Source organism: Dendrobates tinctorius, unplaced genomic scaffold, assembly GCF_039654945.1.
Source record: "Dendrobates tinctorius isolate UK_male_01 unplaced genomic scaffold, ASM3965494v1 ptg000087l, whole genome shotgun sequence".
NCBI classification, from domain to species: domain Eukaryota; kingdom Metazoa; phylum Chordata; class Amphibia; order Anura; family Dendrobatidae; genus Dendrobates; species Dendrobates tinctorius.
Genome location: NW_027361755.1, coordinates 666,928 through 693,099, shown reverse-complemented (window position 1 = coordinate 693,099; position 26,172 = coordinate 666,928). Strand labels below are relative to the sequence as shown.

Sequence of the window (26,172 nt, the reverse complement as noted above, 5' to 3'; positions counted from 1 at the left end):
ATTATGTAAGTCTTGCAACGAAAGTAGCGTGCCATCCGTCATAAGAGCGCCCACATTGTCTCTAATCAGGTGTAGGAAATTTGTGGATTTAGTGTTGGTCTGGTCTAAGTACAGTCCCGGTAGGTCCATGACTCTGGCTAGAGGTGACGGGAGTGGCATAAATGAAGTGGAATAGTTTGCCCAAGTTTGTACTATATATCTGGTAATAGCATTGGGTATGTCTAGTTTATAAATAAACTCTTTGGATGCATGTAATATGGTAGTAATCGGTATTGATATTGTGTCCTCTGCTATCCTTGTCCATAGTTTTTGTTTGTGGCTCCTCGCCCAATCTATTATCAAAGACAGTGTTGCTGCTATGTGATATTTTTGTGGGTCAGGAACTCCCATACCTCCTCTTGTTCTAGGTAGTGAAAGTGTTCTAAAACTGAGTCTAGGTTTGGAGTCTTTCCAAATATACCTCCCAAAAATGGAACGCACCCTTTGAAAAAATGTAGCAGGTATTTTAATAGGGAGCATTCTTGATATGTAACTGAACTTGGCTAATATAAAGCTTTTTAATAAGTTTTTCCGCCCCATCCAGGATACAAAGGGCGCTCTCCATGTCCTGATTGATTCTAACATGGAGTTTAGTAATGGTAGGTAATTAAGTGCAGTGAGTGCCAGTGAGGACTTAATTTAATCCCTAGGTAGCTGATGTGGCTCGAGTTCCACTTAATTGGGAATTTGGACCTGATTTCCTGGAGTGTCGAGCTCTGGATATTCATACTCATCACTTCTGATATATCAAGGTTTATTTTAAAATTCGAGAGACCTCCAAATTTTTCAAACAACTCCGGCACTGCTGGTATTTCTCTATTCGGATTAGTCAATAGCAGTAACAAGTCATCCGTGAAGGCTGCTACCACATGAGATGTCCCCGTTATCTGAACCCCATTAATATCCGGGTGTTGTCTGATGCTTTGAATCAAAGTTTCGATAGTTAAGATGAATAAAGAAGGTGAGAGCGGACAACCCTGTCGAGTGCCATTCCTAATCTCAAATGGTATGGATAAATCTCCATTACCTCTCACCTTCGTTGTTGGACACTTACAGTATACATTTGAAACATAGCTGTAATTAGCATATCAGGAAAGCCAAATTTCAAGAGTCTCCTGCATGAAAATCCAGTCCACCCTGTTGAACGCTTTTTCTGCATCCATTCCTATAAGTATTAGGGGCCTCCTATTGAGGTGTGCGTGTTGCATCAAATATAGGATTCTTAGAGAATTGTCTTTTCCTTCCCTGCCGTTCACAAATCCCATTTGGTCTCGTGATATCAATGAGTCTAAAGGGCCTGTCACACTAAGTGATATCGTTAGCAATATCGCTATAACTTGTGACGTTATGGCGATATTGCTAGCGATATCACTGTGTCTGATACTTACCTATGACCCGCTCCCCCGCTGGTTATCGCTGATCGCGCGAGAACGTCCTGGACTGTTTCTCGTCGGGCGCTTCCTGTGGAGAGACGAGTGACGAGCGTGGAGCCAGGCGGGAGGACGCAGGATCACCTAGTGTGACAGGTAAGTATCGACCACTTAGCAATGCACCAGCTATCCTGACCGCGTCATATCGCTGGTCAGGATCGCTGGTGCATCGCTAAGTGTGACAGTACCTTAAGACCAAACTCACCCTTTTGGCAATCATTTTTGCAAAGAGCTTAAGATCATTATTTAATAGTGAGATTGGTCTGTAATTACTACATAGCTCGGGGTCTTTGCCCTCTTTATGAATTAAGGAGATGTGTGCTTCTAACGTCTGCTTCGGGAAAGCCGCTCCTGATAGCACTTCATTACACAACTTCAAAAGTTGGGGGTTTAAAATCTCTGGAAAGGTTTTGTAGTAGGAGGCAGGGAGGCCATCCAGACCCGGTCTTTTGCCCACTGGGCAGTTCGACAGGGCAGACTGGAGTTCCTGTAATGTAAAGGGATTAGTCAGCCCGTGTTGTTGACCCTCGGAGAGTTTTAGTAAATTAACCAATTGTAGATAGTCCCTAATATCGGCTTTTCGTTTTTCGAGTTGTTCTGTTGTTTCCCCGGGAGTTGGAAGTTTCGCCCCCAGCAGTTCGCCCCCAGCATTTCGCCCCCAGCAGTTCGCCCCCAGCAGTTCGCCCCCAGCAGTTCGCCCCCAGGTACACTTCGCCCCCGAACATTTCGCCCCCAGGTTGTTTCGCCCCCGCACATTTCGCCCCCAGCAGTTCGCCCCCGCACATTTCGCCCCCTCACGTTTCGCCCCCAGCAGTTCGCCCCCGGATGTTTCGCCCCCAGCAGTTCACCCCCGGATGTTTCGCCCCCAGATGTTTCGCACCCAGCAGTTCGCCCCCGGATGTTTCGCCCCTGGATGTTTCGCCCCCGGATGTTTCGCCCCCAGCAGTTCGCCCCCAGCAGTTCACCCCCGGATGTTTCGCCCCCAGCAGTTCGCCCCCGGATGTTTCGCCCCCAGCAGTTCGCCTCCAGCAGTTCGTACCCGGATGTTTCGCCCCCAGCAGTTCGCCCCCGGATGTTTCGCCCCCAGCAGTTCGCCCCCGGATGTTTCGCCCCCGGATGTCTCGCCCCTAGCAGTTCGCCCCCGGATGTTTCGCCCCCAGCAGTTCGCCTCCAGCAGTTCACCCCCGGATGTTTCGCCCCCAGCAGTTCGCCCCCAGCAGTTCGTACCCAGATGTTTCGCCCCCAGCAGTTCGCCCCCGGATGTTTCGCCCCCAGCAGTTCGCCCTCGGATGTTTCACCCCCGGATGTTTCGCCCCCTGTCAGTACGCCCCCAGCAGTTCATCCCTGAATGTTTTGCCTCTAGCAATTTGCTCCTGGATCTTTCGCATCTGGGAAAAACCTGCCTGAACTGAACATTGGCAGGTTTGCTTATCACTAATAATACACCATATGAGTCTAAGATATACAATTCTGATCAAATTAGTTTTTTTTATTCTCAAACTTTGTTTTCTAGATGAGTAATTTTACAAACAGACAGGAAAATAGTAGGATTTCATTGGTTACTAAGGAGGTCGTGCCCCCTTGGGAGCAGAACGGTTCCTCTCTCCCTATGATACATTCAGGGCTGCTTGTTCACAGCCCTCTGCAAAGCACCCCTTCACCCTCCGCTCATGTGCTCTGTCCTGGACAAGAGGAGGGCTCCCCCCTGCCTGTGTAAAGCCTTTACAGGACGGAACACATAGGGGGGCTTTGCAGAGGGCTGTAAACCAGCAGCCCTTTATACATCATAGGGAATATATTGTTAGCTGCATGCTCCTGTGCAGCCACGCCCTCTAGAATCCATCCACAAGTACTGCTACTAAGGAGAAACAACCTCCTTAGCAACCACTAAAATCCTGCAGCACATGGAGCTTTAACTTGGATGAGACTTTTCACACAGAAGTGAAGCTGCTGGACGGTCTCCTTTGGAAATGAATATCATGGGCACAGGTACTATAACATAACATGTTTTTTGCAGAGTTATGCTTTAACTGTATATATCAAAACTGTTTTAACAAGAAACATAAAAAGGTATAGAGGGGAAGGATTAGAGAAAAAGAAATAAAAAACAAATTGCAGGTTATAATGCTTGAATTATTTTACAGCTAAAAACACTGCTCTCAAAACATACAATATGTGACCATGAACTAAAAATCAAAGCTGTAGGCAATGCCTCTCAGATAATCCATCAAGCTTCCATTAAGCATATATAGAATGGGAGGAATAGGGCTAAGTGACAGCACATGTGAAAAAGACTTGGGTATACTAATAGATCACAGACTGAATATGAGTCAACAGTGTGATGCAGCAGCAAAAAAGGCAAATGCAATTCTAGGATGTATTAACAGAAGCATACAGTCTAGATCACGTGAAGTCATTATTTCCCTCTACTCCTCTTTGGTCAGACCTCATCTGGAATATTGTGTCCAGTTTTGGGCACCACATTTTAAAAAAGACATCAACAAACTGGAGCAAGTTCAGAAAAGAGCGACCAGAATGGTGACCGGTCTGCAAACCCTGTCTTATGAGGAAAGGTTGCAGGATTTGGGAATGTTTAGTTTGCAAAAGAGAAGACTGAGAGGAGACTTAATTGCTGTCTACAAATATCTAAAGGGCTGTCACATTGTAGAAGGATCAACTTTATTCTCATTTGCACAAGGAAAGACTAGAAGCAATGGGATGAAGCTGAATGGGAGGAGACACAGATTAGATATTAGAAAAAACTTTTTGACAGTTAGAGTGATCAATGAGTGGAACAGGCTGCCACGAGAAGTGGTGAGTTCTCCTTCAATGGACGTCTTCAAACAGAGGCTGGACAGACATCTGACTGGGATGATTTAGCGAATCCTGCTTTGAGCAGGGGGTTGGACCAGATGGCCCAGGAGGTCCCTTCCAACTCTACGATTCTATGATTCTATGATTCTATTATCGAAATCTTGCACGATACGTTTAACCCTTGCTGAAATTGCAGCATACTTTTTGTTTCTTGCAGCGATGGGATTTCCTGCTATTATCTGAATAATTTCAAAACTATGGAGCTCTTGCTGATGTTTCAGACAGTTAATGAACCGGTATATATTTTGGAAAAGAGTACCACATGTTTCTCGAAAGCTACGGTGCCATCCTTCGACATCATTATTTGTTCGCTGTTGATCATTCAATGTTCGTTCATACACATTCCAGAATTGAACTGGAAACAAAGGTGCTTGACGTCCTCTGCGATTCATTCGACCGATATAGCTGTCTTCAAAATAGTTGGCAATAGGTATTGCTTCTTGTGGAAAGTCAGGATCTTCCACCAATTCTTCAAATGATTGCACAACATTCTGTGGTGGTAGAAAGGCCAGGGCAGGTATCATGCGTATCCAACGGGCAAATTCATGGTCACCTTGGTATTGCATCTTGAGTCCTTCATTTTGAACTTTACGCCAAACCGACTGTGATAGGTAGAAAAAGCAACCAGTCTTCACAAGGTTGGGGAATTCACTTTCAAATGCCTGTATTGCAGCTAGTTCAAAATCCAACATCAGGTTGTCTGGCTGCAGTCCAGGCTGCAAGTTCTTCAGCTCTTGCAGCAACCTCTGGTATGTAGAACGGCTCTTGTCTGTCAGCAAGGTGTACACTACAGGAACAACAAGGCCGCTGTGGACTACATGGATTGTGTAAAGTTGCTTAAACAAGGCTGGTGTAGTGAAAAACATGCCATCAGCAAACCACTCTTTACTTTGTGCCAGTAGATGGAGATTGTCTCTTGTTCCAAATATCAACATACGGCTGTGTCCATTTCCTAATTTAAAATGAAAGTATTAGTAGAGGAAATAACAGAAAAAGTGTAACAAGCAGCAGACAGAGTTTTGGGATAAATTCACAAAAAAAATATCCTAATCAGAAGACTCTGTTCATATCTCACATTAAATACTCACATTTTGCTCCAGATTTTCTGATTTCATAATAAAAAACTGAAGCAAAATCTAGTGTGAAGGGGCCAACCAATAGTTTTTTACAACATATATTGTCCCAGTGGAAAATTATATATTTTTGTTTAAAATTAAAATTACTTCCAAACTTGAAATAGGTCACATTTTTAGGGTACCTTTAGACCCTTCAACTAGACGGCCGTTCAGCACGGCCGATCGCCACTATGCTGAACGGGCCGTCTAGTTGACAGCCGCATCCAGACGCGGCGTGCGGCTGGACGTCTGAATGAACGACTGGGCGGTCCGCCCGCCTGAATGGGGCATTCCATTCAGGCGGATGGGCACGCTAGTCGTCGGGTGGGCAGCGCGGACGTTCGTGACGTCCGCGCTGCCTATGCTGTCTCATTGAGAGGATTGTGCAGGACGCAAAAAACGCCAGTAAAATCACCAGTGTGCTTTTGGCCTAAGGCATAACTGAATGGTCCATTAGGCTGGGGTCATATGCAGCATTAATGTGTAAATCCCATCCACATGCTGATGAAAAAATTTTGTTTACAAAAAAAAAACATGCAGTGCAGCATGTCAATGTATGCTGCCATTATACAAACAAAATTCCAGCCATTCAGACAAGGGGCTGAAATCCTGCACTAAAACCTGTACCTAAATCCATAGAGTTAAGTGAAGATTTTGATACAGAATTAGGGTACCACAATAGTGGCCACAATTGCAGGCACAAATAGATTCCTGTGGGATCTCCAATTGCTACCGCAATTACAGCCGCTGCGGAGATGCCGCTCCACAATCCCCTTCCGTCAGTGGGCACGAGGCCTCAGGCTTTATCCAGACAAGCTGGATTTACAGGCGTATTCCGTGCTGTGTTTCCTGCCTGAAACCCGCCCTTTCATGTCTATGGTGCGGGTTACGGGCGGATTCCGGCCGGGGCCGGAAAACGCCCCACCGGAAAATAGCTTCAAAGCTATTTTCCGGCGGATCCCGGAAGGAATGGGAATGGGCAAGAGGGAAACCTCCCGAAAAATGCCTGCAAACCACGCCAAATACGCTCGGTTTAGGCCATAGCAGGGCATGGCCACGCCCATAGCAGAGCTTGGCCACGTCCCCTATTTGCAGAAGCGTTTTGCCAAAGCGCTTGCAAAGTGCTTAAAAAGTGCTTGGAAGCAGCAGGCAAAACGCATCTGCAAATCATGGCGTATCTCACCTGAGCTCCGGAGTTCAGCCCGACCTGTCCACGGATCTGCAGGACTGAACTACGAGAGCCGAGGAATCAGCCGGCGATGGCAGTTCAGTCTGTGCATGCCGCAGACAGGCGAGGCTGAACTCCGGGGCAGCATCCAGGACAGGTATGGCCAGTACAATGCTGCATATTTGGAATTAGTGTTGGCCGGTCCGATCACTGAAGATCGTAATTTATTACGATTTTCAGGCTGATCGTTATTTTAAATTACGATCCGATTTGTAGCCAGATCATGATGATGATCTTTATTAGAAATCGGAATCCTCCGTAATCTGAAAACACTGTCCGGGCATACACTCCCGAACAGTGTGCGCATATATATATATATATACACACACACACACACACACACACACTATACAGGTGTACAGCGTGTGTGCATATTTAGCTTTAGTAAATGGCTCCAGGCTGCGCTGTTAAAAAATAAACAAACCCAGTTACTCACCTCTTTCTCCAGTGTCCAGTACTGGCTCCGGCTCCTAGCCCAGCAGTGCAGGGAATCCCGAAATCCAGGCGGCGCATCGCCGCCTCTGTGCCTGCCGTACTATAACTACAGTGGAGAGTGATCCCAGGACTGCTCACTAGACGGTCCTGGGAAAGCACCACATCACGTCACAGAACAGCCCGGCACATGTGCAGAGGTGGTGATGCACAACCCAGAATGCATAGCATTGGGATTTCGGAATTCCCTGCACCGCCGGAGACAGCGCTGGACACCGGAGAGAGAGTTGGAGTTGAATAACTGGGTTTGTTTATTTTTTAACAGCGCAGCTTGGGGCCATTATATATATGCAAGAAAGCTGGAAGAAGAGTGGCTCAACTGAGATTGTTGCTGAGGACTCAGTGTGCTGCTAGAGTAGGGGTTGGCTTCCGCCCGTACTTAACATGCATCCATGAAGACCTCCGCGCTGCTGAAGTCTTATACAAATCCTTTATTGCATTTCAAAGTTCCAAAAGTGCCAGACCACCATCACCCACCCACATATATGCATATATATACACACACACACTGTTCGGGCGTACAGTGTGCATATATATATATATATATATATCTACATCTAGCTCTGGAGATTGGATCTGAATTAATTCCAATCTTTCGGTATGATCAGCCCGATCTGATCCTATCTTTCCAGTGATCGGCCAACACTAGTTGGAATCAGTAGGCCTCACTACATTATATTACCCTCAAAGTTTCCCTTGAAGGCAAAAATCACATAGTATTTTATATCAGCACCTTATAGTGTAGCATTTTTCACATTTGTGCAAAATAAACTTTGCAATAATTATGCATAATGGAATTGTTTTAATACAATGTTAAATGGTTAAGTAGCTTACCAGAGTCATGCAGAAGGAACTGCTGCTGGACACCATCAATACTGATCTCCTGGAACTTGAGGGGGATAACAAGTTGATCAAGGGTTTGAGGTAACCTTGGGATATTGCTAAGTTGCCTTGCTAATCGTATTGTCCTCTTCAGTGATGCTTTCCTTGGGAGAAGTGCTGCAACATTAGAATGGGCTCCTGAAACGACGTCTGTGAGAATCTGTTGTGGTGTCTCCTGTGTTGTCCTTGCCCTGGTCACAGCATCATTAACAAGTCGGATTGCTTCAGGTCTTGCAGCTTGTGCTGCGTGATTGTGAAGATTGACTACTTTCACAACTTCGCCAGATTCTTCATTGGTCCAAACACGTCCCTTGCAAGTCGACCGTTTTTCACATACCCAGATGGAATGAACATCGTCAGCGGTTCGTTTGGAAAATAAGTAAATGTGAATCTCATGGACCAACTTCCTCCTTCCACGTTTGGACAGAACTGAATTCATAGTTGTAGAAAGTGAATTGCTGTGGAAGCTGACTGATTTTTTGTGGCAGTACACTTCTCTCTTTGTGGAGATTTCAGACACTGCTATATTCTGGTGTACAGATGGAATAAAAGCTAGTCTAATGTAACTTGCAGGGCATGTGACCATGCTACTTGTTACATCTGCAACAAAACTTGCAACAAAGCAGGTCAGTGCTGGGTCAGGTAAAAGTTCAAAATTGTTTAGATTTTAGGCCTCTTGCACACTGTAATTTTAGAGTGGTTTCACACTTGTGTTTGTGGCCGCCAGAGGTCGATCCGCTCTGGATCTGACATCCAGCTGACCCCAGGGCAATGCTGGCTGAATGCTGGCATTCCGCTTGCATTGCCCATAGAAGTGAACGGCTGGGTTCCGCGATCTGCAGACGCCCGTTCGCTTTCGTAATGCCGCATTCCGCTATCAGTGTCAGAACAAAAAGAAGAGCATTTTCTTCTTTTCGTTCCGCTGCAGGTTAGCGGAATGCGGCATTACAGAAGCGAACGGGTGGCCTGTAGTGCATATGTAGCGGAAGTGTGAAAGCACCCTTATGCTGCCACTGTTTTAGAACTCCAAAGCACGTGCTTTACTGGCATTTTTCAGAGCGCTTTTGTGAGCGCTCTCGGTAATGACCCATAAGATACAGGCTATTGATGAATGCTAAGTGCTCAAAAATAGCTCCTGTAATAAAATAAAATGAGCTGGCCAAAACAACACCTCGCTTTTCTAGCCATTGACTTATCTACTATATAATTGTCTAAGGGTCATTTTCGTCTTTCTGTCTGTAACGTTTTAATCGTATATTCATTGGTCGCGGCGTCTGTCTGTCATGTAAATCCAAGTCGCTGATTGGTCTTGGCAAAATGCCCACGACCAATCAGCGACGGTCACAGTCTGCCATAAAAATGGCCGCTGCTTCACTGCCCTGCACTCACCGCTGACCGCTCACACAGGGTTAATGCCAGCGTTAACGGATCGCGGTGTACCGCACTCCGTTAACGCTGCTATTAACCCTGTGTGACCAACTTTTCGCTATTGATGGTGCCTATGCAGCATCAATAGTGAAAAGATGTAATGCTAAAAATAATGATAAAAAAAAAGTTATTCTCACCCCCTCCAACGTCGCGCTGTCCTCCGCGCCTCTCTCCAATGCACACCATCCAGGACCTGCGATGATGTCACGGTCATGTGACCGCGACATCATCGCAGGTCCTACGCTCAGACCGGAAGCCACCGCCAGCACTGCAGAGAGGCGCGAGGACTTCAGGGCCCGTGGCTGAGGTGAGTATATCTTTATTATTTTTTTTTTAAACACGAATATAGTGCCCACATTTCTAGACTACGTGGACAGTGCAATATACTACGTGACCAGTGCAATATACTACGTTGGCTGGCCAATATACTATGTGCGCTGTGTAATTTACTATGTGCGCTGTGCAATTTACTATGTGGACTGTGCAATTTACTACGTGCGCTGTCCAAAATACTACGTCGGCTGTCCTATATACTACGTGGCCTGTACAATGTACTACATGGACTGTCCAATATACTACATAACCTGTGCAACATACCACGTGGCTGTGCCTTCTAGAATACCCGATACATTAGAATCGGGCCACCATGTAGTATATTCAAAATTGGCAATCTTCTTAGCGATTTTCCAGTGCTTAGCACTTGGGAAAGTGGCTACTGTGAAAGCGGTCTTAGGGCTAAAACACAAGGCCAAAATTCCCTGCCTAATTTGGGGCCGAAACATCTGGGGGCAAAAAGCAGGGGGCGAAACATCCGGGGGCGAACTGCTGTGGCGACCTGCTGGGGACAAAACATCCGGGGGCGAACTGCTGGGGGCAAAACATCTGGGGGTGAACTGCTGGGTATGAAACATTCGGGGGCGAACTGCTGGGGCGAAACATCTGGGGGCGAACTGCTGGGGGCGAAACATCCGGGGGTGAAACATCCGGGGGCGAACTGCTGGGGGTGAAACATCCGGGGGCGAACTGCTGGGGGCGAACTGCTGGGGGCGAAACATCCGGGGGCGAACTGCTGGGGGCGAACTGCTGGGGGCGAAACATCCGGGGGCGAACTGCTGGGGGCGAAACATCCGGGGGCGAACTGCTGGGGGTGAATCATCCGGGGGCGAAACATCCGGGGGCGAACTGCTGGGGGCGAAACATCCAGGGGCGAACTGCTGGGGGCGAAACATCCGGGGGCGAACTGCTGGGGGCGAAACATCCGGGGGCAAAACATCCGGGGGCGAACTGCTGGGGGCGAAATGTGCGGGGGCGATATGTGCGGGGGCGAAACAACCTGGGGGCGAAATTCTGGGGGTGAAATATTCGGGGGCGAAGTGTACCTGGGGGCGAACTGCTGGGGGTGAACTGCTGGGGGCGAAATGCTGGGGGCGAACTGCTGGGGGCGAACTGCTGGGGGCGAAACTTCCTAAAACCGGACCCTGAGTGGCCCCGCCCACCAAATCGGACCCTGAGGGGCCCCGCCCACCAAATTGAACTCTCAAGGGCCCGGCTCACCAAATCGGACCCTGAGAGGCCCCGCTCACCAAATCGGACCCTGAGGGGCCCCGCTCACCAAATCGGACCCTGAGGGGCCCCACCCACAAAATCAGACCCTGATGGGCCCCGGCCACAAAATCGGACCCTGAGGGGACCCACCCACAAAATCGGACCCTGAGGGGCCCCACCCACAAAATCAGACCCTGAGGGGCCCCGGCCACAAAATCAGACCCTGAGGGGACCCACCCACAAAATCAGACCCTGAGGGGCCCCACCCACAAAATCGGACCCTGAGGGGCCCCACCCACAAAATCGAACCCTGAGGGGCCCCGCCCTCCAAATCTGACCCAGAATGGCCACCGCCCACCAAATCGGACCCTGAGGGGCCCCACTCACCAAATCGGACCCTGAGGGGCCTCGCTCACCAATTCGGACCCTGAGGGGCCCCGGCCACAAAATCGGACCCTGAGGGGCCCCGCCCACCAAATCGGACCCTGAGGGGCCCCGCCCACCAAATTGAACTCCTAAGGGCCCGGCTCACCAAATCGGACCCTGAGAGGCCCCGCTCACCAAATCGGACCCTGAGGGGCCCTGCTCACCAAATTGAACCCTGAGGGGCCCCACCCACAAAATCAGACCCTGATGGGCCCCGGCCACAAAATCAGACCCTGAGGGGCCCCACCCACAAAATCAGACCCTGAGGGGCCCCACCCACAAAATCAGATCCTGAGGGGCCCTGACCACAAAATCAGACCCTGAGGGGCCACACCCACAAAATCAGACCCTGAGGGGCCCCACCCACAAAATCGGACCCTGAGGGTCCTCACCCACAAAATCGAACCCTGAGGGGCCCCGCCCTCCAAATCTGACCCAGAATGGCCACCGACCACCAAATTGGACCCTGAGGGGCCCCACTCACCAAATCGGACCCTGAGGGGCCTCACTCACCAATTCGGATCCTGAGGGGCCCCGCCCACCAAATCGGACCCTGAGGGGCCTCGCCCACAAAATCGGACCCTGAGGGGCCCCTCCCAAAAAATCAGACCCTGAGGGGCCCCACCCAACAAATCGGACCCTGACGGGCCCCGCCCACCAAATCGGACCTTGAGAGGCCCCGCCCACCAAATCGGACCCTGAGGGGCCCCCCACCAAATTGGACCCTGAGTGGCCCTGCCCACCAAATCGGACCCTGAGGGGCCCCGCCCACCAAATCAGATTCTGAAGGGCCCCAACCACAAAAACGGACCCTGATTGGCCCTGGCCACAAAATTGGACCCTGAGGGGCCCCGCCCACCAAATCGGACCCTGAGGGGACCCGCCCGCCAAATCGGACCCTGAGGGGCCCCACCCACAAAATCGAACCCTGAGGGGCCCCGCCCTCCAAATCTGACTCAGAATGGCCACTGCCCACCAAATCGGACCCTGAGGGGCCCCACTCAACAAATCGGACCCTGAGGGGACCCGCTCACCAATTCGGACCCTGAGGGGCCCCACCCACCAAATCGGACCCTAAGGGGCCCCAACCACCAAATCAGACCCTGAGGGTCCCCGGCAACAAAATCGGACCCTGAGGGGCCCCACCCACCAAATCAGCCCCTGAGGGGACCCGGCCACCAAATCGGACCCTGAGGGGCCCCACCCACCAAATCGGAGCCTGAGGTGCCCCGGCCACAAAATCGGACCCTGAGGGGCCCCACCCACAAAATCGGGCCCTGAGGCCAAAGTGGCCCCTGAGAGGCACCCACAGTTAAAACGGATCCTGAGTTGAAAGTCTTGCAGGTGCAGCAGGCAAGTCTCCCTTAAAGGGGCAGCCCGGGCAGCATTTCAAACCACTATCTGTACTTCCTTCAGGAAATACACATCTAGTTATAGTGGTTTGAAAAAAACACTATATTGTATTCCGAACGCTGCTAACTTATTATAGTGGTTTGAAAAAAACACTATATTGTAATCCGAACGCTGCTAACTTATTCTTCTTATTATTCAGTTGATTTCCGCAATTAATGAAGCCCGAACCGCTACACGCACAAAATCCGTTGAGGTGTCGTTTCGAAGCCAGCGTCCATGAGAGGTGTGCTAAGTATTTTTTGTGTCGATCGGATTTGTAGTTTTTGGGCAATTTGCGTTTGAAAATTTTTTTCCCGTCATTGGAATGCACTGTCTCCAATGCTTTTCAATGGGAAGCTTAAAACATGCCCTGAGGCGATTGAAATGGCAGTTGAGCTCATTGATATGTGCAGGCAGACCCAGTTACTATGCCAACGCCTACGAACATCACATGACGCCCCCAGGAGAGAGCTTCTGCCACATAATATCAGCTCTTAAAGCGAAACCCACAGCACAAATGCAAATCTAGCTTCATCACATGACGCATGCCCCTGAGAGAGAATGTACGCCAAAGTGGATTTAGAAGCCCAGTGAGCCACCCTGGCTCTTAAAGGGCCGACGCGCCAAAGTGATTCTTAAAGAGTCGGCGCACCAAAATGAGTCTTAAAGGGCCAGCGCGCCAAATCGAAAGCTGAGTGACCCAAGGCTCCAAATCGGAGGCTGATAGACCCTGGCCTACAAAAAGGAGGCTGAGCCATCCTGGCATCCAAATTGGACCCAGAGTGGCCCCACCCACCAAATCGGACCCAGAGTGGCCCCGCCCACCAAATCAGACCCAGAGTGGCCCAGCCCACCAAATTGGACCCTGAGGGGCCCCACCCACAAAATCAGACCCTGAGGGCCTCGGTCACAAAATTGGATCCTGAGGGGGCCCTAACCACAAAATCGAACCCTGAGGGGCCCCAACCACAAAATCGGACCCTGAGGGGCCCCACCCACAAAATTGGACCCTGAGGGGCCCCGGCCACAAAATCGGACCCTGAGGGACCCCGGCCACAAAATCGGATCTTGAGGGGCCCCAACCACAAAATCGGACCCTGAGAGGCTCCGGCCACAAAATCGGACCCTGAGGGGCCCCGGCCACAAAATCGGACCCTGAGGGGCCCCAGCCACAAAATCGGACCCTGAGGGGCCCCACCCACTAAATCGGACCCTGAGGGGCCTCAACCAGAAAATCGGACCCTGAGGGGCCCCACCCACAAAATCGGACCCTGAGGGGCCCCACCCAAAAATCGGACCCTGAGGGGCCACACCCACAAAATCGGACCCTGAGGGACCCTGGCCAGCAATTCAATCATTGAGGAGCCCAGGCCACCAAATCAGATCATGAGGGTCCCCACCCACCAAATCAGACCTTGAGGGGTCACAAAGGCCAAAGTGGCCCCTGAGAGGCACCAACAGTTAAAACGGATCCTGAGTTGAAAGTCTTGCAGGGGCAGCAGGCAAGTCTCTCTTAAAGGGGCAGCCCGGGCACCATTTCAAACCACTATCTGTACTTCCTTCAGGTGTTATAGCACACAGAATGCGTGTGTCGCCATCTTGTCTGTGGCCGAATTGGATCTCTGGCAGAGATTTTACGTGCACGGAGAAAAGAATACACAAGACAGAATGTATCATGTCAAAATGATTCTCCTCTGTCTTTAATTCAGAGTGTGCAGCTTTTATAACAGAAATTATGCTATCTCATTGTGTTACATCAACAGTGCATTTCCAAGGTACTGTTTACTGTTCCCATATCGGTACACAATCACTATGTACATCTCTAAGTTACCGTTTACTGTTCCCATATGTTACACAATCACTGTGTACATAAGTATTGTTCTTTAGCCCGATCCACCCTAGTCCACCCAGTATTGCGGTATTACATGAAGCCTAGGTGGGTCATCCACAGAAACAATTCAGCAGAAAATCAGAAATATCTTAAAGCAGCATGATCCCAGAAGATCAGAAATATTCAGCAAAGCGTCCATATAGTGGTACAGTTTTGATTCTTGTATATATTCATATGCCATATATTTTCCCCTTAACAGTCCCTCCTTTGGAGATATGCAAAATCAAAATCCTAATCTCGTCGAACCTATCGATCTGTCCTCCCGGCCTACCTATCTCAACAATGCTGGAACCTAACTAACTAATCTTCACCGTATATACGAGACGACCCATCTCTAGTAGATGGACCCCCTCCTAACGGACTTTGCACAGGAGGAAGTCAGATCCTGGACTTTCCCTCGTTGGTTTGCTTCAAGCAGGCATATTCCGGTGGTGGTGCTTGCATGTTTTCATTGGGACATCTTTCATACAGGGGATCTTCAAAATCGGCATGCATGGTCATCACTGTAGTTTCCATGGTCATCGTCATCATTTTCTTAAGGCATGGGGCTATGCAGCATAGAATTAAGGAAAATATGATCAAAGGACATAAAATAACTATTGCAAACTTAATGGGTCAATAATTGCCTTAATGGCATCCCCAGTGTATTTTATAAACTGTTGTTGATTATTGTATAAATAGTTTATCCACTTTGCATTCTTATTTACGGGGATGGTGGGTTTAAACACAACTATTGTCTTGTTCTCGACTTTGAATTTGTCAGGTGCTCCCTGTGTGCCCCCACTAATATCTATACTTCTTAGCCAAAATTTACCTTTTGTGTCACCATTTTCCCTCCAAAAGTTTAGTACTTGAGCCTAGTACATATAACCCTTGCTCATTCTCTGAGGGGTTCTCAATGGTGAGGTACAGAACTATGCATCCCTCCTTGGGCAGTGAGCGGCAGTGACGGGGAGTATTGAATCTGGAAGGCCACTCTGACCCTTAAAATGGGCTTTGGACAGGGTCATGCGACTGAATAGGCTTATTCCCCATTTGTCCCTTCGCTGTAGGGCCTGGACTGGTTGATGTCTCCAGTCACTTTCACCAGTGTGCCACCCAACAAGTGACCAGTCCTCACAGTTTGAACCTTCCCGTTTCAACAGTAGTGACACAGATGAATTGTGCACTTAACCAGATGTCAAACTGTACCATGGGGCCTGGACATTCTTATTGTGGGACAGTAGTCAAGTTGATATGTTACTCTTGGGGTGGAAACATTATACCAGAAAGTCAGTATGCCCTTCTCATGAGTGACTACCCCTTGGTGACTGACTACCCCTTGAGCTAGGAAAAGAATAAGTGCCAGATGGATGAAGAGTGGCAGCCGCTACTGGACTCTGGATCCGGCATCTCCTTGCAGTGGGAAACGTGGACCCATGGACTGCTGCGATAGTTGACAGGACTTGGAACAGGCTGTCATCTCTAGGTTCAAGGGTACGTCTGTTGAACCTCTTGGTGATGAGGACTCAGCCACCGGGCAGGATCTGGTGGGCTCCTATGTCTCAGGATCTGGGATGGATGAAAAGACTCGAAAATGCATTTTAGTCACATGTTTTTTAAACTTAGTCTACATTTAGGCAATTATAAAGAACAAAATATAATCCTAAACTGTGAATATTTACAAGTAGGATCTTATAGGGCTGAGTTTTGTTGGACCTGCTATTATGTGTGTGTATTTGTGCGTATATGTGACCCAAGGGAAAGACTAAACTCTTATGCTATGACTCCCCTGTTTCCTGTATAGCATCAAGTATATATCAAGTTTTGTTCGAGGCCTTAAATTTTCCTTGTTCATCCTTAGGCGCATTTCATCCTGTATAACTTCATCTTAGGTCCATTTCTTCTTTTCTTCCTTGGATACTTGTTTCTGGAGTGTCAGAACATCGTTTTCCAGGGTTATCCCTTTTCCTCTGTTTCCGTGTCAACCGGTATTACTGCTGCTTCTTTTGCTGTTACTTCAGCTAGTCTGTTGCCCACTGCTTCCCTTGAAGTGTCTCCAGTGTGTGTGCTTTTACTTTTACCACCGAAACTCTTCCTGGCATCAACAAGGACTCCATTAATTCTTGTATGGCTTTGTGGTGTCTGACCGGCTTTCCGTTAGCCGTGATGGAGTCTCTTTCCCTCCAGATTGATCTTGACAGCTTCATGTTGAGTGGACCTCTCGTATGCTTCTGTCAAGGCCTGCGGTCCTGCCTTTGGGTGTAGGCAGTGGTTTTGCTGGCAGCAAGTTACTTCTGTGGCTACTGCTATACCAGTGTGCGAACGGCCTTCTTGGTCTGCATACCTTGGTCTATCCAGAAAGAGCGTCAGGTCAGGATCTTCCAGGTGTTCTCTTGCCTCATGACAGCAAGACAATCGCGTTCAGCCATTTCAGAGTCGACTACCTCTTCCACTAATGTATCAGAGATGTGGTTTTCATCCTCCATCTTCCTCCCCCCTTTGGCAGAGGTAGGAGAGTAGCTGGATTATGGACAGCACATCTGGAGATGGTGACGTTGTCTGGGAGCAGAGTAGGGCATTGCAGACAGGTGCTTTGGGCCAGGATCTTCAACTGCTGACCCATAAAAATATCAGAAGCTTTGTCCAGCACAGGTGGGTTGCAAACACGGTTCTCATGCAGGTTGGGACTCCACGAGCCACTGGGTCAAGTCTTGGAGAGTAGAAGCCAGGAGGGCATTGTCTTCCTCCGTGAAGCTGTGTTAGGACTCCATTTACATGGTCAGGCTTCTTCATGACAAACAGACAAAACAGTTCGGTATAGCCTGGCAGTCCTAGAGCTGTGAAAATGTGATTGCAATTTAGCATATAAAACCCATTGATGCCTTCTTTGGTTAACCTTAAAATAGTTATAAAAAATTGCATATATAGAAAAGCAGTATTGGCTTGGCTGTCTTCAGTCAGGGGAAGAGGTCATCCATATATATATATTGTAAAAAAATAACAATGGAATGTGTCTTCTTCCTGGGCTCCAGGACCATGGTCATGGCTCAGGTGAACATAGAGAGGCTATACTGTGCCCCTTGAGGCATCATAGTCCAAGTATATTGCTGGCCCTCATGTGTGAAAACAAACAGGTAGTGGCTTGCAGCATGTAGAAATAAACTGAAGAAAGCATTGGCCAGGTCAATCACCGTAAACCATAGAAAAATAAATAGAATTGATAAAAACATAGTGTGTGGGTTTGGGACCATAGATGTGTCCAGTACTATAACTTCATTGACAGCACACAAGTTATGTATCATCTATTACTTGATAAAAATAATTACAAATTATGAAATGGAGGGTGAAAATTGCAATTTCCTTGGCAGCAAAGCTACTGGCTTCGGCCCCACCTTTACAAACTGGATTTTCAGCTTGCCAATATTCCAATATTGAGTCTGGGATCAGTGCCATTAGTTCAACGCCCACATGATCTACAGATGTGTCCTGTAAAAAAGAAAAGACTACATACTTCTTCGGCGAGTAGATCAATATCCCTGATTACTCTTCTGATTGCATCGGGACCCACCAGAAATTTGAGCGGAGTATCTTCAACCTCTGTCTGGGTGAGAGATGTTGTTTCTCCATTGTATTTTTGTGGGGGGGCTGTAATAGTATATGTACTTTCATGGGTTGTGGAATCAGTATGCCAATACCCTATTAAAATCTGGAGCTCGATGTTGGTGGGTGTCAAGCTTCTTCCAACTGGGAACTAATTTGCATTTCAAATCTGAGATCCAGAATCTTTTTGTTACATTGGTGGAAGAAATTATCCACAGGTTCTCCTTTTCCCTGCATGACATCCTGGAATATGGGGGTCTGGCAAGCTGCTTACTAGGGTATCTGTCTCCTGGTATTTCTTGGAGTCCTTGTATGGAGTAGATTGTGTACAAAAGTATGAGCTTTGAGGCTTAAAAGATGATGATGATGATGATGATTATGATTATGTCCCCCCACCATATAACCATAAATACTGTAGATTATCAGTCTGAGCTATTTATTTCCTGTCTTCTCCTGTTCTCTTTAATTATATACATCCATGTCATATTCATCTTTTTCTTCATTATTCTTTTCATAAACTACATTAATAAAACTGTAATGGATGCTGGACAGGATGTAGCATGAGGCGTGCCTTCTATATAAATAGTTGGACAGAGGGTAAACTACTTGAATTGGTCATCTGACAGTCAGAACAAGTCTCATGATATTCTGCATTCTGCGTTTGACAGCTGGCACATGTCCAGTCATCGGGAATGTATATTGAAGTATAAATGAATGTAATGCAGATATTGCAACTGACATCTTCCTGTGTAAATATTTGTTTTGCACAAAATTCAGCAATCTTGTTATATTCTTCTCCTCATGCCTTTTTTCCTAACTTCCTCTGCCATCTTATAAAATGCTTCAGGGTCCTGTAACACCTCATAATACCTGAGGCTGGGACGCTGCTCTCTACTCATTAACACATTCTTCTATCCCTTCTTATCTAATGCTCCTCCCCTCGTGATCGGAGGGTTTCTTAACGTACATTTTCTTTCTCACTCCACTATGGGTCATATCTGTCTTATAGATATCGACTGACTGCTCCCACCCATTCTATGATCTGAATTCTGAGTATATCTAAAAAACATATGTATGTGTGCGTCTTGAAATAAATTCTCACGGGGTTATGAACAGTTGGATATGTGACTGTAAAAGCTGTATGTACTCCTTATATCCGAGTAAAGGGGTCTTCAGTGAACATAGTGATGTCTAGCTATCTTGAACACAGTAATATAGAAAATTAACCAACAACTAACACCAGAGTATTTCACAGATCTTGTGTATCCAGAAACTGCGTAGTCAAAAAATACCTAATAAATTGTTAACATTTCTGTTTCCTCAAACTTTCGCTCTAAAACATTTCAAAGAAAACCATCTCATAGAGAAATGTAGTGACATTAGTAAAACAATAACTAAAAAGTAACAATAGACCTCGGATCTCACAGAGATATCTGTACAAATCGAAGCAATTACCATTCAAGTAATTCTCTTTCTACCTGAACAAATTTTAACAACTAACCTTATAATTATAGTATGCAGAACAAAACTAGTTTAACTAATTCTCTAATTTCACAACATATATATATGTATACACACATAAAATGCATTCAAAAATGTTAACCTCATGCTAGTACGCCTCCTGCCGGCAAATCATACACACTACAAAAGACAATGAATTTAAAACTGGTACTGACATCAAATACTGCGAATCCTTGACACCAAAACAATTTACAATTCACCTATCCATATGCCAGCCTGATTTGTAGAGGTGAATAATCTACACCTGGGCAAACCATACTTTTCAGGGAGAGAGCAATCACTCAGTCACATCAACATGGTAATTGAAATTACCCTTCCACCCGTATAACTTATGAACCTATGCTGCAGCTAAAACACCATCACCTTAGCCAGGTGATGTCCGGTGGGAACCCCGCAAGAAGTCACCAACCACTTAGAGGTTGGAAAATCACTCAGAGTAATCAAGCCCATACTCCCACTTGCCCACTGGGAGAGACACAGTTGAGACTTCTGCGATCATCGGTCAAGCCGAGAGCAGGACCGGAACCAGAGTGACAGTGAATTTGCTCAGTACGTCTCCCTATCTATATATTTTTTTTTTTTCCTTTTCAGGCTGGCTGACGTAACAATCACGTATGCAAACAACCAAAACAGCAAATCAGAGAAGCAAAGCAGATAAGGCAGACAATTAAGGAAATCGTGACCAGGGTGGGTTTTTGGTGCTAGGACTTGTAGATTGGTCACTATGTCCGAACCTGACAGCCGACTGACCTTCATCTCAGCATGGAAACACTGGAGGGTTATAGGTAAGATGAATAATTTTCTTACCTAGTAGGAGGTGCACATCTCCACCCTCGAGTGGTCCGGTCCAAGATTGGAGGTCTTCTTTGCGGCTGGTCAGGTTCGAACTTTCGTCCTAGCCCCACGTTGGGCGCCAAATGTTATAGCACACAGAATGCGTGTGTCGCCATCTTAATTGTCTGTGGCCCAATTGGATCTCTGGCAGAGATTTTACGTGCACGGAGAAAAGAATACACAAGACAGAATGTATCATGTCAAAATGATTCTCCTCTGTCTTTAATTCAGAGTGTGCAGCTTTTATAACAGAAATTATGCTATCTCATTGTGTTACATCAACAGTGCATTTCCAAGGTACTGTTTACTGTTCCCATATCGGTACACAATCACTATGTACATCCCTAAGTTACCGTTTACTATTCCCATATGTTACACAATCACCGTGTACATAAGTATTGTTCTTTAGCCCGATCCACCCTAGTCCACCCAGTATTGCGGTATTACATGAAGCCTAGGTGGGTCATCCACAGAAACAATTCAGCAGAAAATCAGAAATATCTTAAAGCAACATGATCCCAGAAGATCAGAAATATTCAGCAAAGCGTCCATATAGTGTTACAGTTTTGATTCTTGTATATATTCATATGCCATATATTTTCCCCTTAACACAGGAAATACACATCTAGTTCTTCTTCTTACTTTCCAGTTGATTTCCGCAATTAATGCGGCCCGAACCGCTACACGCACAGACTCCGTTGAGATGTCGTTTCGAAGCCAGCGTCCACGAGAGGCGTGCTAAGTATTTTTCGTGTCGATCGGATTTGTAGTTTTTGCGCAATTTGCGTTTGAAAATTTTTTCTCCCGTCATTGGAATGCACTGTCTCCAATGCTTTTCAATGGGAAATGGCAAAACGTGCCTTGAGGCGATTGAAATAGCAGTTAAGCTCATTGATATGCGCAGGCACACCCAGTTACTATGCCAACGCCTACGAACGTCACATGACGCCCCAAGGACAGAGCTTCTGCCACATAATATCAGCTCTTAAAGCAAAACCCACAGCACAAATGCAAATCTAGCTTCATCACATGACGCATGCCCCTGAGAGAGAATGTGCGCCAAAGTGGATTTAGAAGCCCAGCTCTTAAAGGGCCGACGTGCCAAAGTGATTCTTAAAGGGCCGGCGCACCGAAATGAGTTTTAAAGGGCCAGCGTGCCAAATCGAAAGCTGAGTGACCCCGGCCTCTAAATCGGAGGCTGAGCCACACCGGCGTCCAAATCGGAGGCTGAACCACCCCAGCCTCCAAATCGGAGGCTGAGCCACCCTGGCCTCCAAATCAGACCCAGTGTGGCCCCGCTCAAAAATCGGACCCAGAGTGGCCCCGCCCACCAAAATGGAGCCAGGGGGCTCCACCCACAAAATCAGACTCCGAGTGGCCCCGCCCACCAGATCGGACCCTGAGTGGGCCCGGCCACAAAATCAGACCCTGAGGGGCCCCAACCACAAAATCGGACCCTGAGAGACCCCAGCCACAAAATCGAACCTAGAGGAGCCCCAGTCACAAAATAGGACCCTGAGGGGCCCCAACCACAAAATCAGACCCTGAGGTGCCCCGGTCACAAAATCGGACCCTGAGGGGCCCCACCCACAAAACCGGACCCTGAGGGGCGCCAGCCACAAAATCGGACCCTGAGGGGCCCCGGCCACAAAATCGGACCCTGAGGGGCCCCACCTGCAAAATCGGACCCTGAGGGGCCCCACCCGCAAAATCGGACCCTGAGGGGCCCTACCCGCAAAATCGGACCCTGAAGGGCCCCGGCCACAAAATCGGACCTTGAGGGGTCCCGGCCACAAAATCGGACCCTGAGGGGCCCTGGCCACAAAATCAGACCCTGAGGGGCCCCGACCACAAAATCGGACCCTGAGAGGCCCCACCCACAAAATCGGACCATAAGGGGCCCCACCCACAAAATCGGACCCTGAGGGGCCCCACCCACAAAATCAGACCATGAGGGGCCCCACCCACAAAACTGGACCCTGAGGCATCCCGGCCACCAATAAAAACCCTGAGGAGCCCAGGCCACCGAATCGGATCCTGAGGGGCCCCACCCACCAAATCAGACCCTGAGGCCAAAGTGGCCCCTGAGAGGCACCCACACTTAAAACGGATCCTGAGTTGAAAGTCTTGCAGGGGCAGCAGGCAAGTCTCTCTTAAAGGGGCAGCCCGGACACCGTTTCAAACCACTATCTGTACTTCCTTCAGGAAATACACATCTAGTTATAGTGGTTTGAAAAAACCACTATATTGTAATCCGAACGCTGCTAACTTATTCTTCTTCTTATTATTATTATTAAGTTGATTTCCACAATTAATGCGGCCCGAACCGCTACACGCACAGACTCCGTTGAGGTGTCGTTTCGAAGCCAGCGTCCATGAGAGGTGTGCTAAGTATTTTTCGTGTCGATCGGATTTGTAGTTTTTGCGCAATTTGCGTTTGAAAATTTTTATTCCCGTCATTGGAATGCATTGTCTCCAATGCTTTTCAATAGGAAATGGCAAAACGTGCCCTGAGGCGATTGAAATGACAGTTGAGCTCATTGATATGCGCAGGCAGACCCAGTTACTATGCCAACGCCTACGAATTTCACTTGAACCCCAGCACAGAGCCTCTGCCACATAATATCAGCTCTTAAAGCGAAACCCACAGCACAAATGCAAATCTAGCTTCATCACATGACACATGCCCCTGAGAGAGAATGTGTGCGCCAAAGTGGATTTAAAAGAAGCCCAGTCAGCCAAACTAGCTCTTAAAGGGCCAACGCGCCAAAGTGATTGTTAAAGGGCCAGTGCACCCAAATGAGTCTTAAGGGGCCGACACACCAAATCGGAGACTGAGCCACCCCGGCCTCCAAATCGGAGGCTGAGCCACCCCGGCCTCCAAATCGGACAATGAGCCACCCCGGCCTCCAAATCGGACAGTGAGCCACCCCGGCCTCCAAATCAGAGCCTGATCCACCCCGGCCTCCAAATCGGAGGCTGATCGACCCAGGCCTCCAAATCAGAGGCTGAGCCACCCCGGCCTCCAAATCGGAGGCTGAGCCACCCCGGCCTCCAAATCGGAGGCTGAGCCACCCCGGGCCTCCAAATCGGAGGCTGAGCCACCCCGGGCCTCCAAATCGGAGGCTGAGCCACCCCGGCCTCCAAATCGGAGGCTGAGCCACCCCGGCCTCCAAATCGGAGGCTGAGCCACCCCGGCCTCCAAATCGGAGGCTGAGCCACCCCGGCCTCCAAATCGGAGGCTGAGCCACCCCGGCCTCCAAATCGGAGGCTGAGCCACCCCGGCCTCCAAATCGGAGGCTCATCGACCACGGCCTCCAAATCGGAGGCTCATCGACCCCGGCCTCCAAATCGGAGGCTCATCGACCTCGGCCTCCAAATCGGAAGCTCAATGACCCCGGCCTCCAAATTGGAGGCTGAGCGACCCCAGCCTCCAAATCTTACCCAGAGTGGCCCCGCCCACCAAATCGGACCCTGTGGGGCCCCGCCCACCAAATCAGACCCTGAGAGGCCCCGCCCACCAAATCGGACCCAGAGTGGTCCCGCCCACCAAATTGGACCCAGAGTGGTCCCGCCCACCAAATTGGACCCAGAGTGGTCCCGCCCACCAAATTGGACCCAGAGGAGCTCCGCCCACCAAATTGGACCCAGAGGGGCCCCTGCCACAAAATCAGACCCTGAGGGGCCGCAGCCACAAAATCGGACCCTGATGGGCCCCAGTCACAAAATCGGACCCTGAGGGGCCCCAACCACAAAATCGGACCCTGAGGGGACCCAACCACAAAATCGGACCCTGAGAGGCCCCACCCACCAAATTGGACCCAGAGTGGTCCCGCCCACCAAATTGGACCCAGAGGGGCCCCACCCACAAAATCGGACCCAGAGGGGCCCCTGCCACAAAAACGGACCCAGAGGGGCCCCGGCCACAAAATCGGACCCTGAGGGGCCGCGGCCACAAAATCGGACCCTGAGGGGACCCAACCACAAAATCGGACCCTGAGGGGACCCAACCACAAAATCGGACCCTGAGGGGCCCCACCCACAAAATCAGGCCCTGAGGGGCCCCACCCACAAAATCAGACCATGAGGCCAAAGTGGCCCCTGAGAGGCACCCACAGTTAAATCGTATCCTGAGTTGAAAGTCTTGCAGGGGCAGCAGGCAAGTCTCTCTTAAAGGGGCAGCCCGGGCACCATTTCAAACCATTATCTGTACTTCCTTCAGGAAATACACATCTAGTTATAGTGGTTTGAAAAAACCACTATATTGTAATCCGAACGCTGCTAACTTATTCTTCTTCTTCTTATTATTATTAAGTTGATTTCCGCAATTAATACAGCCCGAACCGCTACACGCACAGACGCCGTTGAGGTGTTGTTTCGAAGCCAGCGTCCACGAGAGGTGTGCTAAGTATTTTTCGTGTCGATTGGATTTGTAGTTTTTGCGCAATTTGCGTTTGAAATTTTTTTTTCCCGTCAATGGAATGCACTGTCTCCAATGCTTTTCAATAGGAAATGGCAAAACGTGCCCTGAGGCGATTGAAATGGCAGTTGAGCTCATTTATATGCGCAGGCAGACCCAGTTACTATGCCAACGCCTACGAACTTCACTTGAACCCCAGCACAGAGCCTCTGCCACTAATATCAGCTCTTAAAGCGAAACCCACAGCACAAATGCAAATCTAGCTTCATCACATGACACATGCCCCTGAGAGAGAATGTGTGCGCCAAAGTGGATTTAAAAGAAGCCCAGTCAGCCAAACTAGCTCTTAAAGAGTCAACACGCCAAAGTGATTGTTAAAGGGCCAGCGCACCCAAATGAGTCTTAAAGGGCCGACACACCAAATCAGAGACTGAGCCACCCCTGCCTCCAAATCGGAGGCTGAGCCAACCCGGCCTCCAAATCGGAGGCTGATCGACCCCGGCCTCCAAATCAGAGGCTGAGCCACCCCGGCCTCCAAATCGGAGGCTGATCGACCACGTTCTCCAAATCGGAGGCTGAGCCACCCCGGCCTCCAAATCGGAGGCTGAGCCACCCCGGCCTCCAAATCGGAGGCTGAGCCACCCCGGCCTCCAAATCGGAGGCTGAGGCACCCCGGCCTCCAAATAGGAGGCTGAGCCACCCCGGCCTCCAAATCGGAGGCTGAGGCACTCCGGCCTCCAAATCGGAGGCTGAGGCACCCCGGCCTCCAAATCGGAGGCTGATCGACCCCGGCCTCCAAATCGGAGGCTGATCGACCCCGGCCTCCAAATCGGAGGCTGATCGACCCCGGCCTCCAAATCAGAGGCTGATCGACCCCGGCCTCCAAATAGGAGGCTGAGCCACCCCGGCCTCCAAATCGGAGGCTGAGCCACCCCGGCCTCCAAATCGGAGGCTGAGCCACCCCGGCCTCCAAATCGGAGGCTGAGCCACCCCGGCCTCCAAATCGGAGGCTGAGCCACCCCGGCCTCCAAATCGGAGGCTGAGCCACCCCGGCCTCCAAATCGGAGGCTGAG

At 49.0% G+C, this 26,172-nt stretch overlaps 1 protein-coding gene across 1 annotated transcript; it reads right to left on the bottom strand.

Annotated features, from left to right (window-relative positions):
• Window positions 1–4,013: 4,013 nt before the first annotated feature.
• LOC141098141 (uncharacterized) lies at window positions 4,014–10,493 on the bottom strand. The gene is made up of 2 exons (XM_073585701.1): window positions 8,013–10,493; window positions 4,014–5,295 (listed from the first exon to the last, which is right to left on the bottom strand). Exons 1-2 carry the CDS (start codon window positions 8,644–8,646, stop codon window positions 4,415–4,417), a joined length of 1,515 nt encoding a protein of 504 aa, XP_073441802.1. The 5' UTR covers window positions 8,647–10,493; the 3' UTR covers window positions 4,014–4,414.
• Between the last annotated feature and the right edge of the window lie 15,679 nt (window positions 10,494–26,172).